This window comes from Micromys minutus (genome assembly GCF_963924665.1).
Source record: "Micromys minutus genome assembly, chromosome: 17".
Lineage (NCBI taxonomy): Eukaryota > Metazoa > Chordata > Mammalia > Rodentia > Muridae > Micromys > Micromys minutus.
The window spans coordinates 17,728,373-17,745,340 of NC_137952.1; the positions used below are offsets into that span (position 1 = coordinate 17,728,373).

Sequence of the window (16,968 nt, forward strand, 5' to 3'; positions counted from 1 at the left end):
TCTGAACACCCCAAAAACAACTCACAGACTATATGAAGTTCAAGAAAAAACAAAGGCCCCAAAAACAAGAAGAAATAAAATGAAAAAACATTATGCTTAATCTTTACACACCAAGAAAACTTTGACTAATTCCAGGTTACATCTGTTTTACATGTACTTTATGCTCATTGTAACTAGTAAGGTTTTTTTTTAACTTTATTTTAAAAAACAAAGATAAAAGAAAAAAATTTTAAACATTTTTGCATAAATGTATACAAATACAATTGTGTCAGTGCTAGGCTTTTTTTTTTTTTGCTTTTTTTTTAAGGTTTGATACTCTGCATTAAAGTCTTACTAGTTACAATGAGCAAAAAGTACATGTAAAACAGGAGGTAACCAGGAATTAGTCAACATTTTCTTGGTGTGTAAGGATTGAGCATGAAGGTTTTTTTTTTGTTTTGTTTTCTTTTTTTGTTTTTTTTTTGTTTGTTTGTTTGTTTTTTGTTTTGTTTTGTTTTCTTTTTTCTTGAACTTCACACAGTCTGTGAGTTGTTTCTGGGGCAGTCCAAGCCTCTGGTGTTAGCATCCCACTATCAGTGACTGCATATTATGTCTGTTCTTTTGTGACTGGGTTATCTCACTCAGGATGATATTCTCTAGATGGAACCATTTTCTTAAGAATTTGGTTAAGTCATTGTTTCTGATGGCTGAGTAGTACTCCATTGTGTAAATGTACCACAATTTTTGTATCCATTCATCTACTGAAGGACATCTGGGTTCTTTCCAGCTTCTGGCTATTATTAATAGAGCTGCTATGAACATTATGGTGCATGTATCTTTGTTGTATATTGGAGTGTCTCTGGGGTATATGCCCAGAAGTGAAATAGCTGGATCTTCAGGTAGTACTATGTCCAATTTTCTGAGGAATCACCAGACTAATTTCCAGAGTGGTTGTATCAGTTTACAACCCCACCAACAGTGGAGAAGTGTTCCTATTTCTCCGCAACCTCACCAGCATCTGTTGTCATCTGAGTTTTGGATCTTGGACAATCTGACTGGTGTGAGGTGGAATCTCAGGGTTGTTTTGAGGTTTTAATGCACACTATCAAACCTTTAAAAAAATCAAGTACTGAGAAAAATGTATTTATATACTTTTATGCAAAAATGCTTAAAATCTGTACATTTATCTTTGTTTTTTAAAATAAAGTTGTTCAATTTAAATATATATATATATATTTATATATATATATATATATATCACAATGCAAAATACATTTAGTCCAACTTCCGAAGTCCCCCTATTCTACAGCAGTCTCAACAATGTTAAAAGTCCAAAGTTCAAAGTTTCCTCTGATATTCATCCAATCCCTTAACTGTAATCCCCAAAGCAAGACAGGAAAACAGCCAATGGAGTATCCATCAGAACTCCAATTCCTTTTTCATCTTTGTTGACTGTAATAAAGTTCTTTCCCCGAGGCTGGTTCCACTCCCTGTAAGCAGCTTTCCTCAGCAGAGAGCCCAAGGCTCTGGCATCTTGAAAATCTTGGGGTCTCCAAGGCAACCTCAATGTTACAGATTCTTGTTTCAATGTCCAGGATCCACACATGATCTTCTGGGCTCCTTCAAAGGGCTGGCATCACTTCTTCACCTCTGCTCTCTGTAGCACTCTAAGCTCAGGTTGATCCACCCCACTGCCACTGCTGTATCATTCCATTCCAATACTCTGGGAGCTTCTGCTACAACTATGCTTCCATAATAGCCTCTCATAGAATCTCTAAATGGTGCCTAGCCTCAACTCCTTTGCATAAACCCTTCTGTTCTGGGCCATCCACTTCAACTGAGGCTGCACCTTCACCAGTGTCCTCCCATAGCCTTTCACTGTGTAAAGCCTCAGCTGCTCTCCATCACCCCTTCATGCCTTCAAAACCAGTACCACCTGGGTAACTCCTACACATCACTAAGTATAGCTGTGGCATTGGGACCAACCTTGGCTGTCTCTGAAACAAGTTTCTTTGTCCTCTCAGAAAGCACATCTCAAGAAGATTTCACCTCAGTGATGCTGGTCTCTTCTCAATCACCACTAATTTCTTAGCTACAGCTAACCAGCATCAATTTTTCCTTTCTATTCAGGACTCTAAAGCCAGGGCCACGTGACCAAAGCTACTAAGTTCTACTGATTGCTAGGGATGGAACATGTCCCCTTGTTCTATTACATTATCAACAGCTTTCTGTTTTCCAACTCCTTCACTGCCTAAGCTTGGCTATCTTAGAACTTGCTCTGTAGACTGACTTTGAACTCAGAGATCTGGATGCCTATTTCCTGGGATTAAAGGTATGGTCCATTACACCTGGACTTAAATTTTTCTTTACCTAGAATTTGCTCTGTTCCAGGCTAGCCCTGAACTCAGAGATCTGCTTGTTGTTGCCTTCTAGGACTAAAGGCTTGTACTATCATCCCTAGATCCACACTTAGCTGTGTGGAATCTTGTCCCAAGGTCATTATTCCCTTAAGTCAACTTAATATCTTTGAACACAGGATTCATTTCACTTCCTGGTGCCTCTTTAATACTGAAACCACATATTTTGTATTTTTCCTTTCTAAGCATGCCACACTTGTTCAAAACACTCTTCATGAAACTTAACCAAAGAATAAAGTCTCTGTTGGGCTTTTCTGAGACTTCCTTTGTCAATGCAATTTATATATACCTTAGCCTCAGATAGACTTCTCAGACAAGCTGCCACACTATTCACCAAAATACCACAAAAACAGTCTCTGTGCCACATACTGAAATTGTTCTCCTCTGAAACATCTTAGCCCAGGTCTGCACAGTTTAAATCACTCTCAGGAACAAAGTCTTCCATATTCTACCATGATGGCCCATCAAACCCCATTTAAAGCATTCCACTGCTTTCCAAATACAAAGTCCTGAAATCCACATTCTTCCAAACAAAACCATGGTCAGGTCTGTCATAGCAATACCCCAGTCCCTAGTAACAACTTCTGTCTCAGGGTTTTACTGTTTTCAACAGACACCATGAACAAAACAACTCTTATAAGGACATTTATTTGGTGTTGGCTTACAGGTTCAGAGGCTCAGTCCATAATCATCAAAGCAGGAGCATTGCAGCCTCTAGGCAGGCATGGTTCAGATGGAGCAAAAAGCTCCACATCTCCATCTGTAGGCTACTAGTGAAAGACTGACTTCCAGGAACCTAGGGTGAAGGTCTTAAAGCCCTCAACTACAAGGACACACCTACTCCAACAGGGCCTCAACTTCTAATAGTGTCACTCCATGGGCAGAGTGCATAAAAACCATCACACCTACTCTACATGCACATACTCCACATGGATACACACACAAATACACACACACACACACACAACCAGTTCAGTCGTCCCTATCTGCCATTTTACTTTCCATAACTTCAGTCAGAGGTTTTCCAGTTGTCAATGATTCATATGTTTTAAATTGCCCAGGCATTAAGTAGAATGAAAAAACTCCATGCTAGCCTATTCTTCCCATCCTATCGAAGACCTGACTTATCTTACTGTCCAGTGTTTCCGTATTAAACAGGCTATGTACTGTCAATTGTGTATCAGCTGCCTTCTTTTACTGTGCTGCGTGTGATTAGGAACCTTGTGATGTAATAAATAATGGCCTCTAAATTCAAAAAATGTGATGGTGGTGATTCAGATATACCAAAGTGAAGTTAAAAAAAGTTAATTGAAGGGGTATAAAATAATGACTTAAAAAGGAAAGAATATAGTTGATTGGTAAAGGTGCAAAGGTCTATAGTAAGATTTATTAGTTATCAAATGCTATATATTATACTGTATATTTTATGTTGTATATCGTATGTTATACATTATATATTATTTTCACACTATCCATCATCTATCTCTCATACAAGATGCCATTATTACAGACTCCCACACATATACAATACAGAGAGAGAGGGGGGAAAGGAGGGAGGGAGGGAGGGAAGGAGGGAGGGAGGGAGGGAGGGAGAGAGAACAGTAGACATGTAATTTATTGCCTAAGGGTTTATATGTTGGGAGCTTATTCTCTGGTATAGTAATGTTGAGAAGTCTTTAGTGTTTCACAGCCTGTCCTAGTAGGAACATTAAGGTCACCAGGGGCACTGCTCTCAGAAGGAATTGATGTACTTCTTACATGAGACTTTGCTATAAATGAGTAAGACTGGCCTGTCCTCAAGGTCTAGCTCCCATGTCACAATTCATTCTCCCTCCTACATTTCACCTCCATAATGTTATGCACCACCATGAAATACAGACAAGAAAATCGCACTATAGCAACTGCCAATGTGATCGGATACTCAGTCTCCAAAACTGAGCCACGCAAATCTCATTTCTTTACAATTTCCAAGCTTTGGATATTTTATGAGAGAAACACACAATTGGTTTTGAAACTCTTAATATTTCTGAAAAGCAAAGATGGGTAGTGCACATTTAGAGCTAAGAAAAGAGGAATAGGAATTTAGATGCCTATCTTGTCTCTAGTAAGTACTATAAAGATAATACAATTTTCAAAAAACTGTTCTGGAATTGAGTTTTCATACTCAACCTCTCAGCAAGTGTAAATTATAAATTACTCTGACACCTGTGATTTGGTAAAATTAATAAACTCAGGTAAATAATTTCTCAGATTCTCTAAACTTCCAATCATGATAGTCTATCTATATAAGTATATAAATAAGAGAATTGAAAGTATACACCACACAAGATCTGGAATTCATAGAACTCACATCAACAATAACCACAAGATAGTTAATAATAGAGGCACAGCCACATGGCCATACCAAGAAACAACCTGCAGTAAAAAAAAAAGAACAAAGTGTGGCTGTGGTTGTAGCTCAGTGAGAGAGCACTGAATATGTGCAACACTGGATTTCATGCCAAAAACCATACATATGCTTGCATACATACATACATACATACATGCATACACAGAGATAAAAGTAAAAAAGCACATGCTACAACCTGAGTAATCTTTAAAATACATTAAGTAAAAGAATGTAAGCACAAGCTAAAGAGCATTCAATTATATAACTTTAAAAATGAATTTTATGATAGGTAAATTGCAACTCAATAAAATGTTTAAATAAAACACAATTTTAGAAAATCAACTCACCTGTCCCTTTTGTGGTGTCAAGCAATGAACAACTTCGTCCACCATTACTGGGATATGTAATTTAGCCATGGCTTCAGAATCTTTCTCTTCAGATCTATACACATTCTGAGTACCACACAGAGCTATCCCTTCTGAGGCTTTATAATCAGTATGCATTGCTGCTGTAGTGTGGATTGTGTGGGGACAGACATCCAAATTAAATGGACCGGAATCCACAAAGTATGAAAACAGTCTGGTATATGTTCTGAGAAAATATGAATATCGAAGCATTCTGTAGATCAAGAAATCTAGAAGAGAAAGTTAAAATATGATGACTTTTGGTTTCTAATTCTTTAAAAATTTAAGACCAATCATCTAAGCAATTGAATCTGAGTTCCTTCCATGCAACAAGAAACCAAACTGAACACCCAAACATAATTAACTGTAATTCCTCTATGTTCATGGTGACTACAACTACAATTCCAGAACTTAAGAGGCTAAAACAGGAGGAATGTCTGAGGAAGCCAACCTGAACTTCAAAAACTAATTAACTAATTAATTAAATAAATACACTTTTGTAGTCCCCTTACAAATTCTCAAACCATCATTTTCCAGCCCTCATCAATATGAAAATTACTTACTCATTTTCTGCAATATATTTTAAACTTAATTAGTTCTAAAGAGCAGCTCAGAAAGTTTAAAATATTAATTTAAAAAGTAACCCAAGTGTATGGACCTAGTACCCAAGCTTATCCACTCTTATCTAAAAGGTAAGCTAGATCTCTACAGGGAATACAAATGTGTTTTGTTAGATTCTGCTCATTCTTCATTTCTTGTTGTTTTATTTAGTGTTCTCCCAGTGCTAGGTTAATATAGTCAACTTAGATCTGAGGAGATGGATGGACCCTAGAAAAGAATGAACATGTGCATTCAGACAAGAGAATATGATCACTTTGTGACAATCCTGCAGATTTCCAAAGCAGTCACTGGCAAGACTACCTGAGCACGTCCCGATCCCTGAAGTACACACCAAATTAAATTACAACTCAACAAACTCTAAGCTGGGCAGGTTTAGATGTTTATCTCTTTTCTCCAACCCCCCCCCCACTTGGAGTCCTGAAGACCAAAGCCATTTTATCCATACTATATACACAATCAAACACTAACATAAATTTTCATCCCTTATTTAATTGAGACAAATCTTGCTATGGAACCCAAAATAATCTTGAATTTGTTATCTGCCTCAGAGTCCCAAATACTACAATTCAAGACACATGTCAAGACACCTGGCTCTCATTGGGCACTTCATAGCTACCAATTTGGTTTGGTTTGTCTTGTGTTGTGTGGCCTTGCTTGTTGATTGGTTTTAAGTTCACGAAATTCACCCTCTACCTTTGTTTTTTTGTTTGTTTGGTTGGTTTTTTTTTTTTTTTTTTTTTTTTTTTTTTGAACAGCTTTATTTTAAACAAAGACCCTGCAACCTGCAAGGAAAGAGAACTTCAGACCAATCTCACTTATGAACATTGATGCAAAAATACTCAACAAAATCCTTGCAAACCGAATCCAAGAACACATCAAAACAATCATTCACTCTCTACCTTTAAGGTACATCCCAGAGCCTCACTTTCCAATATATGCTCCCTGTGGGTAAGACAAGCAAGTGGGTAAGACAGCCTTTGAACTTCTCAAACTTTCTCATTTTCTTCTACAATTTGAAACTCTTCCAAATGTACAGGGAGAAAGGGATTCTTATATAAACATATTAACAGGAAAAAAATAAAATCATCTATGTTTTGCCCAATTAGCTTCAAACAATATTTGTAATACTTCCATGGTAAATACCCAGTTGCCACTACTCTTCCTTCCTTGTGGATTAAGAATCATTTCAGAATAAGTTCAGGAAGAAGAAATGGCTCAGTGGTTAAGAGCACTGACTGCTCTCTTCCAGGTCCTGAGTTCAATTCCCAGCAACCACATGGTGGCTCACAACCATCTTTAATGGGATCTGATGCACTCTTCTGGTGCATCTGAAGACAGCTACAATGTTCTCACATAAATAATTTTAAAAAAAATTTTAAAGTTCTATGGTTCCATATCCACAAAGTCAAGTGAATGCTAAGTGCTTAACAAGTGATTGAGTAGAAGGGAGTGGAAGAACACACAGAAGAATGAATACATTTCAGACTTTACAAAATAAAGGTTAGCATCAATCCAGTCTGACTGCCCCCCCCCATCCATGGTTTCAAAATACCTAAAGAAACAAATTCCTTTCCTTTTGAAAAATATAGTGATTTAGGAGCTGGGAGTGGTGGCACAGTCCTATAATTCCCACTACTCAGGAGACAAAGGAATGTAGATCTCTGAGTTCAAGGCCACCCTGGTCTGAAAAGCCAGTCCCAGGACAGCCAGAGCTACCTTGAAAAGCAACAACAAAATTAGTCATGTGTTTAACTAAAACAGAATGAATATACATACACATATATAATAGACAGAATATGAGTAAGATGTTTCCTTAAGGATAATACATCCAATTTTTCTTAGAAGGAATCTCCTGAACTATGTGACAATGAAAAATAGTGAATATAGGGAGGTGGCAAAGGAACTAGAGATAAAACTCTAAAGGGAATTTCCATATCTTAAGGATCAACCAATTTTTAAAAATTGTTAATTGTTCTTTAAGTTCTCCAGATAAATTACAGAACTTAAGTACAACTACCCTTTCATTTAAGGTACCCAATTTTTTTCAAAATAATAACCAATTTTTATTCAGCTCTAAGTGCTAACAACTCTAAGGAAAATTCTTTGGGTCTCATTTGATTATTATCATAATTCTTGGAGTTAAATATAATTATTCCTATGTTATTCATTGAAGAAATTAAATAGCTTACCACATAGTCTGAGCCATAACAGGTAACTATAATGCAGGAGGCTTATCTTCAGAACCTGAAATCTTTTTCTTCAGTGTTACAAACATAACCCAATGAAGTATTTATTGTAACCATAAAATTTAAAGGTACACTACATGAACTCTGTATATATAGTATCTTTTGAATTATATTGTCAATGGAAACAGTCTCCTACACTTATACCTAAGTAGAGCTTTGATTTTACTTACAAGTAACAGTGTTGTGAGATCCCCAATAAAAGGCACACAATGCTTAGCCAAAAGAATAGAATCTGGAATATTTAAAAAACCTATAATCCATGTCCAAACAGTTATAACTAATTTTTATATTTGTGGTTACACGCGAATGCAGGTACCCACAGAGACCAGAGGCATTGTATCCCCCACAGCTACAGTTACAGGCAGTGGTAAGAAAGATTATGTGGATCCCAAGAACTGACAAACACTTAACCACTGAGCCATTCTCCAGGTTCATGTGCAGATTTTGACTTTTAAGGAAGCGCTGACATCAATAAAAACCTCAAAACAATGTGACGGTAAAGCAAATAAAAATGGACACCAAATTGTTTGCACCAGCATTTTATTCTCTATTGTACTCATATTTTATGCATTCACTTAACTATGTTCAGGGTAATGTGAAAACTAATTTTAAACAAATAACTAACTAGTTTGTAACCCAGGGAAACATGGAGAAGGGGTTACAAATAAATGATTATTTGTAGTAACCCCCTTTGCTGGGATAGTGCCTTAAAAATATTTGAGTGCAAACTGTAAAGGAAATTCCTTCTTTGTAGTCCAGTCTCCTATCAAAGAAAACGGATCTTTCTGCAATGTTATGAGATTATTTAGTTTACTGCCAGTCAGTAAACCTGGCCTATAAAACAGTTAGTGCACTGTTAGTGGGTTATTTAACTTTTCTACATGGGCAAAGTTCCCTGAAGATGTGAAAACCACAAAACTGGCCATCTTACGTTTTCAATTGTGGGAGTACAAATGAAGCCTTGTGAATAGTATTTCCTTCTGGGTGCGAACAACTACTATTAGTTTGCTCTGAGAGGAAATGTTACCAATCGAATTTTAAGGGTAGAAACGCGACCTGGAGGCTGGGGAAAGGCGGGTGAAAAGTGGAAAAGGGAGGAATGCACTGGTTAGTCAAAGGATCCCAGCCTTTCCTGGCCAGTCTTCAAAGGGAAGACAGGGAAAGCTGGGGATCTCCAAAGCCAGGCTATCAAGTACACCCAAGAGAGTCGGGGGAGGGGCTTGTTTCCTTCCAGGGAGGGGATCCACTTCCCACAACCTTTACACCGAAAGAGCCCTGTCTACAACACCGAACTAGGGACTTCTCCTCACCTGAGGCAAAAAGAGTCCTTGGTCAGCTTCTAAGTTGGGGCCAGCTGCGACTCAAAAGTGCAGAACCTGATTTGCATATACTTAGGTCCCGAGTGGGGGAAACTTGTAAGAACGGACAGAAGGGCCCTCCTCCGTCCGTCCCTCCGTCCGTCAGAGCAACCGAGATCTGTCTGCCTTTCGTTCCGCTGCTCCCAACACCTACTGTGAAAGGGTGTTGTGGGTCAAGGGTTACTAAAGATCTTCTTGGAAAAATAAGATGTTACTTTTTACGTTTTTTTTTTTTTAAGAATTGTTTTGATATCTGGCGATTTGAAATGTAACTTTCAATTTTCTGTCTACTATAAAAAAATTCATTAATTTTGTAATGGTTCCATACATCATCCAATTTCTAACCAAAGGTGGAAATTTCTACTTTCTTAGCCCTGTACATTGGGGAAGTTTTGGTCCCCTGCCCCCACTTTTTAATTTTGTTAAAAAGCATGAGGTTCTCTTCTCCTGTTATTATGTCTGCCAAACTCATGAGTTGACAACTGCACAATAATAGTATTGGCTGTACTGTTAAAAACCTATGTTTTGAGCAAATGTTTCATTCCTCAAGAGTATGGATCTCATAATTGGAACTCTGCTACAAAGCAAGTACAATGCAGAACTGAAATTAAATAAATAGTATTTGGATTAGGTGTGGCTACACTTGCAATACTAAGAAGCCTATAAGGTGTGGATGTCAAAAACAAAACAAAAATATGAGATGTAAATGTCTGCTTATTCATTTGCCAATATAATTTCTCAAGATGTCAAGATAAATATTTTCAAACTAGATTAAAATGTATTATAGTCACTTCACCTAGAAAATATTTTAAAAACAAATGGCTGAGTTCGGAATGGTTTGTTTTATAAGACAAATACTTCCCTATAGAGGTTTTCTCCCAATAAAATCAGAACACTATGTTTATATCTTATAGTCTGTTTTGAGAACAAGTGAGGTAATATTTAAGGAGTTAAAAATATGCCTGAGACACCAAAGGTCTGGCACTATATGGTGAAGAAATGTTTAAAATAAAAAGACCTCTCCTCATTTTTACTGCCAAACCCACACAGATGATGATGTCATCAGTTGGCACAAGAAATAAGTAGTAACTTTATTGACACATTCTCCAGGGCTCAGAAAAAATTCATAGAACAAGAATAATGTATAGTTTGCAACTCTCCGGATTTTCTTCAATAGATGTAAGAAGTGATCATAATCTATGGGTTTTCCATCACAAAATACCACCACTGCTGGGTGTGGTAGCATATGCCTTTAATCTCAGTGTGTAGGAAGCAGTGGCAGGCAGACCTCTATGAATCCCAGGCAAGTTGTGTCTACATAGCAAGCTTCAGGCCAGCCACACTTACCAGGCAAGACCTTGTTTAAAAATGTAAAATAAATAGATTAGATAGATAAGTAGATACATAGATATATAGATACATAGACAAACATAAATCCTCTGCCCAGTGGCATCCTAATTTTACAGTGATATTCAATTAACAGGAATCTAAAGTCCAGAAGAGAAGGGATGTTGGCCTCAGTGTGTACTAATATGCTCCTAAAGTCTACAAGTAAGACTTGCTTACTAAATGGCGAATCATATAAACAACAACAATGTAATCCGGATCTTACTACTAAGTTTTTTCTAAAGGGCTGAAAATGTCAACTCAGTGATAAAAGGCTTGCCTAGGCAATAATACAAATATAAAATACCCCGCCAAATTTTAAATGAGTTGTCATAGAAAAATTATTTCCCATGTTTCCATGTTTTTTTTTTCTAAACTATACACACTCTAGAACAGGAAACACATAATCCAATAATGTCCTAGGCCAATGTCGTTAAGTGATTTCATTTTGTAATGTCATACGTGGAGCATGTTAAATGCCGTCAAATAGCAAACATTTTCGATCAGCAATAATGAGAGCAGGCCAGGAAGACCTGACAAAAGACTTGGGACTTGGGCCAGAAGACTTGGACTTGGAATCAATTCACATCACACCTCCCATAGCATGAGACCTAATCCTTGGAAACCTGAGTAATCAGAAAGGAAAAAGAACAAACTAACCCAGGCCCTTTTACAGGTCCGCAGACTGCCTCTCCCCCTTTGAGAAACACATTCACTCAAAGACTACAAAGCCCAGACCTAAGGTCTGCAGCCTAGTAAAGATCCCAGGTATCTGCTTCCCACCTGCAGACGCCCTAGCTCCGCCCACCTCTGCCAAGGCTCCCGGAAACGACAGCACGCGTTGCCAAGGCGACGCCCAGAAAAGCAGCTTCTTCTCCGGCCCGTGAGGCCCAGCCACTGGCGCCAAACTGCGAGACGCCGGGGAAAACGTCCGACGTGCTGACGTCAGCCGAACAGCAGCCAATGAGATGGATAGATGCGGAAGCTGGCTTGGGTTTGAATTTGTGGCTGTGTCTGGAGCTCCTGGAAGCCTTCTCTGCCAAGTTGTCGCGGTCACTTCTTCTAGGTGAGTGAGGTGGGCGCAGTGTCTGGGGACGCGTGAGTTGATTCGAGGATCACCGGACTGGAGGATCCGGCGTCAGCCAACAAAGTCGCTTTCGGCGGGAAGTGCGGGTCTAGGGTCCACTTGGTACTGCGGCTGGAAGGGTCCGGAGCTACCGAGTGTACTTGACAAGGCGAGCCTTTCTCAGACTTAAACTGAGAACTCTCACAGTCCAGCCTCCTGGAGTGTGAAGTTCCTTCCGGATTCCAAGTTCCGAGTATCCTGCTTTGGCTGCACACGTGAGTGTGCGACTTCTGGGCTTTACTGTCAAGGGAGGAGCTTTTGTGCAGAGAGGCTCTCTGGTCAGTTTGGAGCCCAGTTTTAGCGTCAGGCAAGACCGACCCTGACTGCCCAGCTGTGTTGCTGAAGATCACACCAATTTAAAAAAAAAAAAAAGAAAAAAGAAAAAAAAAAAAAAAACAAGTGCCTGGAGGCCAGAAAGCAGCCACCAATTCTGCAGAGCTCTTTTGTCTTGCCTTTACAAAAAAGCCAAAGCTATTGCTCATTTTAATATGAAAGGGGATTATTGGAGTAGAACTAACTTTGCTGGTGATGTCATATCACTGTGTCCAGTTCCTACCTTGGGTTTTGGAAGGTTTTCTTGACCTTTGATGTTAGAGAATATAAAATTCACAGAGCTGTTAAAATACTACTTGCTATTAAATGCAGTGTATTATAAGAACTATTTCAGTTAGCAAAAATGATTTGCCTTGAGAGGTATTCTCAGTATTTACAGATATTTAAGATTTTTTTTAATTTTAAGGAGCATCTTGTCCCACTATAGTTAAACATCAAATCAGTAGATATGATAAAAATCACTATGCTGTTAATGCTATGAAAGGCAAGAGAAAAAGTAATAGCCCAATATGGGTGCTGATATTTCTTCCAGTGCAACTTGTCATTCTTCTCTGGTGTTTGTAAGGCAGTCAAATCAGGGACGCTGACAAGGTTTAAGCCAGATAGAAACTGTAAGTGAGGATAGTTCCCTGTTCTGACCAGAATTTTCTACTTGAGTTTGGAATAATTCATGGCTATGTCACTGTGCTTCTGTCACCCTGCTTAGAAGCATTCTTTTCTGTTTCGAAGTCATGAGCTTTGGGTTTGTACCTGGGTCTGCTTTCTGTCTTACTAGTAATAACATTTGGGGAAATTACTAAGTTCCTTTGTTTGTAAGCCACCTTGCATGATTAATATGAAAGCTGAATGACATGAATATGAAATGTTTGCCATAGTTCCTGGCAGAAAATGACTCATGTGATCATCACTATTGCCTCTTATCACCATATTGACCTGGTGAAAGTCTACCATATTCATTAAAAATAGTTACTGTATGATATTAGAAAAAGTTACAGTTTGTAGTTCTCTCCTCCACTAGTAAACAAAATTCTCCTGCTGAGTGCTGAGGTTTCCAGGAAAACACAGATAAGCAGTGTTTACTACTGAATGGAGAGTGGAGAAATAGATTCTAATCCAAACATGCAAACTAAATTAAAGGTTACAGGATGGGGGATACATGTTGGCAGTCTACTAATTTATTGCTGCAGTCATTACATGATATATGTATAATGACAGTATGTATCTTGAATGTGTAGAATCCTTAAGGCTATCTAGGTACCTTTATTTTTTTTAAAAAAACAAGTATATAATTTTACTTTTTATGTGGAAACTTCTCAGGGCCTATAAATGAGTAAATTGCCTTTTGGGTTCTATGTATTTTTATATATTCTTATTAATTTAATTGTTAACTATATTTAAGAACTATATAGAAATAAAGTAATAATTCTATTTGCTATCATTTCAGTATTTTTCCTTATATTTCCTAAGATAAAGACTAGTCATACAATTTTGGAGCAGGAAAGGCTCTTACATACCATCTGCCCTAATCAGTTTGAATTTCACCAGAAAGAGCCCCTTCATGGTCCTCTTTTATACCCGTTCTTTCAGAAATGGATCATTAGTCTTCTATGGTCTATATAGACTTATTTTATTCACACCAAAAAAAAAAATTCTTACCACTGTTTCTACTTTAATAACATACCATTTAAGACGGAATATGACAAAAACTGATCGGGGACTATACTATTCTCCTCAAAGCATTGTCCAAAGAGAATTTGCAAATCTTCATCTTACTCCACAGATAACAACTATTTCATATTAAACATGGGCTTTGCACTTAATGCAGAATCAACTAGATAACAGACTCTTACCATGTTGGAAAAAGAAAAAGCATCATTTTAATGTAGGAGTACTGTCATTAGTTTCTGAGTACATCGGTATACTTGAAATATTTTTTACCTTTAAGAAATATATTTCTGGAACCAGTGACATGGCCTAGTGGATAAAGGTACATTCCTGGGATTCACAGGATAGAATTGACAGTACAACTTGTCAGCAGATCTCCACAGACACATAAAACACAGTAAATAAAATGTAATATATTTAAATGTATATACACACACATAAACTTCTGGACCCTAGGGTTATTTTGAAAAGGCACATAAAATGTTTTGAGCAAATATGATGGGGATATGGAGGAACTTACAATACAAGTAAAGTTAAAACATAAACACGTGTGAAATACTCAAAAATTAACAACATGTTAAATGTATTTCTTACTGTGTTGATGGTCTCAATGTTACAGAAGCTGGTCTCCAGTACCTGGGTTTAACCTGACCTCCCTCAACCTCCTCAGTAGCTGTAACTGCAGATGTCTCACAGAGCCTGGTTTTGCATTTTGATTATTCTGTCTGCCCTAGGTATTCTGTTAGGAAAATTGGACAGTGAGTGAAGTTATGTGGGAGGGCTCAAGTCTTATGTTCAGTCACTAGCATGGAGGGAATGGTTTTATTTACTTTCTTACTTTAGAAAGTAGGAAAATGAATGATTCTTTAAAAATATCATCCATCTTTCATTTTTTAAAACGATAAAATTAGATAAGGATGAGAACAAGCTTTTAAAATGTTTATTGAGGGCTAAAGAGTTTAAAGCTAATTGGAAATTTCTATAGGTATTTTAAAATGCAGTAAGTATTCAGTGATATTTCTTTGTGATGAGAATATGGAGAACTGCTTTCAGTATAGACTCTAGCAAGGAGTTAGTTGAGCAGTCTTTCTTTGCCCACTTTCAATGGTAAGGCTAATCCTTTAACTTGAGTGGTATCAGCAAGGATAGAGGAGCCACTACCCTTGATAGGGCACCAGAGACAAGCATCTTGAACCCACGGGCCCTACACAGGTCCAATGTCTCTCTCGGGAATACTCTGGTGTGCTGCTAAAGGGTAGTGTGCTGACTGGGATGGCAAGAACTGGACCTCCCACCAGCAGCTCATAGAGGGGAAGCCAATGGTGTGGATGTGACACGCCTCACTAAGTATCTCAGCTCAAGGTATCTGCAGGGATGTTTTGTTTTCTTTTGGTTTTCCTTTCTCTTTTCCTTTTTTTTCCCCCCAGATAAGGTCTGTGTAACTATAGTTGACTGAAACTTACTGTACTTAACAGGCCGGCCTCAAACTCACCAAGATCTACCTGCCTCTGCTTCCCAAATTCTGGGAGTAAAAGTGCACCACATGCCCAACCTTTTCTTCAGGGTGGCCTAGAACTTACTTGGCTTTTTAAGTGATGGAATTCGTCCAGAGGATCAAGGAGTTTGCTATGAGATTCTATCTCCACAATGTCAGCCACACCAGTAATGTCTCACATCATAACTGCCTAACATGAACTGAACAAGGACACAACTGTGGACCTGCTAATGTAGTCAAAGGAAAGACCACAGACCTCAGCCCTACACAGAGAAATGGGCAACTAAGGAATGCTTCAAGGGGCGAAATAATTCCTACCGAAGTGTTTGAGGGGATGAGGTGTAAACGTATATGTCCCTGTACATATGCATTCTGCAGAAGGGCGAGTGTCCTGACTTCTGGATTCTAGATTGTTTTGTGATAGTTGAAGTTTTCAAACTTGGTCTTTATCAGTTTCCTTTTCTTAGGCACATTTTATGCACTTACTGACTTCCTTTAAATTTGCATGTCATTGAGAGATCAGAGAATAGGACCTCTGAATAAATGAATAACGCGTACTGTTTCTCTTCTCTTCAGATGTGTGCTAGTGGCGTCTGTCTCAGTAGATACCCAGGGTATCTCAGAGATGCAGGTAGAGAACGGCCCAGTTACATCACTTCCACTGCCAGGAAACCTACAGACAAGCTTACTTTTTATTTAAGGAGTTTCCAAGCTAAAACTCCCTTTATTTCCCTGATACAATTCAGAAAGATTCTTTCCTGCTCGTTTCTATGATGCAACCAAAAACCTATTAAATGTTAAAGCCTTGTGAAAATCAGATCATAATCAGCTCTAGTACTTGAGTTTAAACTTGATTAGTAGTTCATATTTTACGTACTTGAGTGCCATCCTCGGAGGTGTTTAAGTTTATGGATCTACATGTATAGACATTTATCCCAGTAATACATCTGCTAGGTGAATAGAACATAAAAGTTACCTTTTAAATGAACATTATATGACAGTTTTAAATAAAACTAATAGTGACTTTTTTCTTTTTTAATTTCAGAGAAATACCCGGGTATTCATGTAACAGGGATTGAGGTAACTAAGAATGTCTGGTACTGAGGAAGACTTATGTCACCACATGAAAGTAGTTGTTCGTGTGCGTCCTGAGAACACAAAAGAAAAGGCAGTTCAGTTCCACAAAGTGGTTCATGTAGTGGATAAGCATATACTCGTTTTTGACCCGAAACAAGAAGAAATCAGTTTTTTTCACAGAAAGAAAGCAACAAATTTTGATATTACAAAAAGACAAAATAAAGATCTTAAGTTTGTATTTGATGGTGTTTTTGATGAAACCTCAACTCAAGTGGAAGTTTTTGAACACACAACCAAGCCAATTCTTCATAGTTTTCTGAATGGATACAACTGCACAGGTAATGTTTCCATTTGAAATCTAATAATTCCATCTAGCTTCAGCTGTATTTTTGGACAGATATATACTTTGTTGTAAATGCTGTATATGTAAATACAATCAAATCCAAGCTACATGCATTCCAACAGTTGGGAT

General features: G+C 37.9%; 2 protein-coding genes across 4 annotated transcripts in view; one reads left to right on the forward strand and one right to left on the reverse strand.

Annotated features, from left to right (window-relative positions):
• METTL15 (methyltransferase 15, mitochondrial 12S rRNA N4-cytidine) overlaps positions 1-11,716 on the reverse strand; it is a 173,431-nt gene extending 161,715 nt beyond the window's left edge. Inside the window, exons 1-2 of one of the 2 annotated variants that reach the window (XM_080931673.1) lie at positions 11,609-11,716; positions 5,133-5,419 (exon numbers count right to left, since the gene is read on the reverse strand). In XM_080931673.1, the coding sequence (XP_080787799.1) occupies positions 5,133-5,402 (270 nt within the window). In that variant the 5' untranslated portion in view covers positions 5,403-5,419; positions 11,609-11,716. Of the gene's footprint in view, positions 1-5,132; positions 5,420-9,366; positions 9,443-11,608 lie in introns of those variants that run through there. The other variant, XM_080931672.1, reaches the window with a different exon arrangement.
• A 4,793-nt stretch (positions 11,717-16,509) lies between these two features.
• KIF18A (kinesin family member 18A) overlaps positions 16,510-16,968 on the forward strand; it is a gene marked incomplete at both ends in the record, with an annotated part of 53,415 nt that continues 52,956 nt past the window's right edge. For both annotated transcript variants that reach the window (XM_080931425.1, XM_080931426.1), the window contains one exon: positions 16,510-16,834. In XM_080931425.1, coding sequence (XP_080787551.1) covers positions 16,510-16,834 — 325 coding nt within the window. The remainder of the gene's footprint in view (positions 16,835-16,968) is intronic.